Here is a 1703-nt window from a genome sequence, read left to right on the forward strand (position 1 = left end):
GTATATATTTATACTTCTCATCCAAACACAATTAAATTCACTCTATCCAGGAGACACAATTTATCAGGATAGTATTTTTTTAAGTAATAACTCAGAATAAAACAGGAGTAACGACTTTCTACTTCTTACCTTTTTAAAAAATGTAGTGAGTAGAAAGTACAGATAATTGTGTAAAAATGTAATGAGCAAAAGTAAAAAGTACACTGAAAAATAATAACTCAAGTAAAGTACAGATAAATTCTACTTAAGTACAGTAACAAAGTATTTGTACTCAGTTACTTTACAACTGATTATTAATAAAAAAAGGTTCTGTTCAGTCGGACCTGTGTCGGTTCTGAGACCTGAYCCTGAAGGAAACAGAACCTGATGAGAAGCTGCGGGCTCTCAGTCCTGTTGCTGGACTTTGTGGTCCGGTTGTGGTCCAGGCTCTGGGTCGGGGTTCTACAGGTCCAGATGGGTCCTGATGTCCAGACTTGCAGTTTATTAGTCAGTCTTGATGGTTCCGAACAGGATCATCTGTAGTTCTGATCCAGAGGAGGTGTCACGCACGTGCACGTGCGTGCGCGCTCCTGCAGAGTGGGCCGAACCGGGAGGGTCCGGTTGAAGCCCCCCCTCTGCAGTTCCTCAGTCTCAGTCTGGTTCGGGAGCAGTGAACCGGGCCTGACTGATGGAGACCTGTGGAAACCAGACCAGCTGAGGCTGACTGGACCAGGACCAGGACCAGGACCAGGACCAGGACCAGGGACGTGTGTGGAGAACCGGAACAGAACCATGTCTGAGGCGGGACGCTGCCTGAACAAGAGGCCTTCCGGGCCTCCAGAACCAGCTGTGGGCCGGTGAGTGCTGCAGGACCGAGCCGCCTCCTCGAACCGAACCGAACCGAACCTTCAGGATGCAGACTTCTGCTCCAAGAGACCGTTAGACCCGGATCCTGTTTCAGCATCCAGAACTTTTGTGCGCGCGCGCGCGCGTGTGAAGATGAGTGTGGTCTCGCGCTTCCCGCACCCCTCCATCATGCACCCCCACGAGTCCCACCGGTACTCCTTCCACGCTGCTGCCGGTACCGGGCGGTGCCACGAGGACCCCGGAGCCCCCCCGTACTTCAGCTGGCTCATCGGTCACGCGGACGTGTCCCCCTCAGAGTACGAGCACGCGCCCGCCTTCAGCCCGGAGTACCACCCGTTCGGCGGCGGCGGGTCGGACCAGGTCCACCATCACCACTGCGGTCCCGGAGGCCTGATCCCGGGCCCCGGGACCCTGTCCGTGAACGTGCACCAGCAGCACGCGCACCCGCGGACCTTGAAGCGCAGACCCACGGCCAACCGGAAGGAGCGGCGGCGGACCCAGAGCATCAACTCGGCCTTTGCAGAACTCCGGGAGTGCATCCCGAACGTCCCGGCCGACACCAAGTTGTCCAAGATCAAGACCCTGAGGCTCGCCACCAGCTACATCTCCTACCTGATGGACGTCCTGGACCGGGACGGACAGCACGGAGACACCCAGGCCTTCAGGGCCGACCTGAAGAGGCCCGAGGCCCGGGAGGAGCGCAGGAAGAGGGACACGGTAAGAACCGTCCAGAGACCGGACCCGGAGATCCAGAACTGTCCGAGCTCTGGTCCGGATCAGAGGACCAGGAAAATGAAATAAAATAAAATTAAATGAAATTAAATTAAACAAAATAAAATAAAATAAAATAAAACGAA

At 54.5% G+C, this 1703-nt stretch overlaps 1 protein-coding gene across 1 annotated transcript; it reads left to right on the forward strand.

Annotated features, from left to right (window-relative positions):
• Positions 1 to 572: 572 nt before the first annotated feature.
• On the forward strand, positions 573 to 1563 carry LOC106535961 (heart- and neural crest derivatives-expressed protein 2; the record flags this gene model as incomplete). Its single annotated transcript, XM_014033112.1, is given in 1 exon segment — positions 573 to 1563. A coding segment is annotated over 1 exon segment (585 nt), but the record flags the coding sequence as incomplete, so codon positions are not given.
• Positions 1564 to 1703: the final 140 nt, after the last annotated feature.

The sequence above is a fragment of the Austrofundulus limnaeus genome, unplaced genomic scaffold (assembly GCF_001266775.1).
Source record: "Austrofundulus limnaeus strain Quisiro unplaced genomic scaffold, Austrofundulus_limnaeus-1.0 Scaffold1629, whole genome shotgun sequence".
Taxonomy (NCBI): domain Eukaryota; kingdom Metazoa; phylum Chordata; class Actinopteri; order Cyprinodontiformes; family Rivulidae; genus Austrofundulus; species Austrofundulus limnaeus.